Genomic DNA, 1546 nt, shown 5'->3' with positions numbered 1-1546 from the left:
GTGTGTGTGTGTGTGTTCAGTCAGTGACCAGTAAGTGCTTTTCTTACTTAGATTTCTTTGTCTTGTTTCCAGCCCAGGGGGCGTATTACAGAATTGTTCTTATTTGTGACCCTGGACCACAAAATCAGTCATAAAGGTCATGGAGATTTGAATAAATAAGCTTTCCATTGATGTATGGTTTTGTTAGGATAGGACAATATTTGGCCGAGATACAACTATTTGAAAATCTGGAATCTGAGGGTGCAAAAAAAATCTAAATATTGAAAAAAATCATCTTTAAAGTTGTCCAAATAAAGTTCTTAGCAATGCATATTACTAATCAAAAATTAAGTTTTGATATATTTACGGTAGGAAATTTACTAAATATCTTCATGGAACATGATGTTTACTTAATATCCTAATGATTTTTGGCATAAAAGAAAAATGTATCATTTTGACACACACTATGTATTGTTGGCTATTGCTACAAATATACCCCAGTGACTTAAGACTAGTTTTGTGGTCACATTTTAGGTCTTTACTTAAGATTCCCAGAAGTTGCCATTATCTAAATCTGATAGATCACCCTGGCCGATATATACAGTACATGTTGTTTGTGTGTGAGGGATTATTCTTTATGATCCTGTCATGCGATTTTGATATTTGGATTGTGTTTGTGTATTGTGTTCAGGCAAAGGAGCAGGGGAAAGCGGAAGTGGAGGAGCTGCTCTCTAAACTCGAGAAGGTACAAATCAGTCAAACACATGATTGAAATTCATCTGTTTGTGTCCCTCCAAATGAATAATTGACTCAATAATTCATCCGTCATCAGATCATACGCTAGACAAACCTCACTAAAGGCACTTTTCCACTGCGTGGTACGACTCGGCTCGGCACGGTTCGGCACGGTTCGGCTCGGTACGGTTTGCGTTTGTCCCTTTATCTCTGACTGAGAGCTCAAATAGATCCCATGAGAGCCGTCACAGTCAGATCATACAGGTGCTCAATTATTTTTGTTAATAATTTAACCAGCACAGCTTCCAGAGTCGTGCAAAGCTGGGAAATATCATGGACGTCTGAGATTTCTAGGCCTGCAAAAACACTGAATGTAATCTAAAGAAGTCATGTAGTGAGTTTAAATCCTTTTTTGATTTGCTCAGTCACATCGTGTGTGTCTGTGTCTGTGTGTGTGTGTGTGTGTTTGCGTACAAAGCCGTACCGTGCCGTACCATGCAGTGGAAAAGCGCCATAAATGTCCTCTTCTCTGGGATGAACGGGACGTCCCTTTATCTCTGACTGAGAGCTCAAATAGATCCCATGAGAGCCGTCACAGTCAGATCATACAGGTGCTCAATTATTTTTGTTAATAATTTAACCAGCACAGCTTCCAGAGTCGTGCAAAGCTGGGAAATATCATGGACGTCTGAGATTTCTAGGCCTGCAAAAACACTGAATGTAATCTAAAGAAGTCATGTAGTGAGTTTAAATCCTTTTTTGATTTGCTCAGTCACATCGTGTGTGTCTGTGTCTGTGTGTGTGTGTGTGTGTGTGTGTGTGTGTGAGACAG

General features: G+C 39.5%; 1 protein-coding gene across 1 annotated transcript in view; it reads left to right on the top strand.

Moving 5' to 3' along the window:
- LOC107687252 (citron Rho-interacting kinase-like) overlaps positions 1 to 1546 on the top strand; it is a gene marked incomplete at its 3' end in the record, with an annotated part of 75577 nt that overhangs the window by 37830 nt on the left and 36201 nt on the right. Inside the window, exon 15 of the mRNA XM_016484508.1 lies at positions 671 to 724. Within this exon, the coding sequence (XP_016339994.1) occupies positions 671 to 724 (54 nt within the window). The remainder of the gene's footprint in view (positions 1 to 670; positions 725 to 1546) is intronic.

This window comes from Sinocyclocheilus anshuiensis, unplaced genomic scaffold, assembly GCF_001515605.1.
Source record: "Sinocyclocheilus anshuiensis isolate Anshui unplaced genomic scaffold, SAMN03320099.WGS_v1.1 scaffold745, whole genome shotgun sequence".
NCBI classification, from domain to species: domain Eukaryota; kingdom Metazoa; phylum Chordata; class Actinopteri; order Cypriniformes; family Cyprinidae; genus Sinocyclocheilus; species Sinocyclocheilus anshuiensis.
The sequence above is the reverse complement of the archived record's forward strand: the minus strand, read 5'-3'. Positions and strand labels throughout refer to the sequence as shown.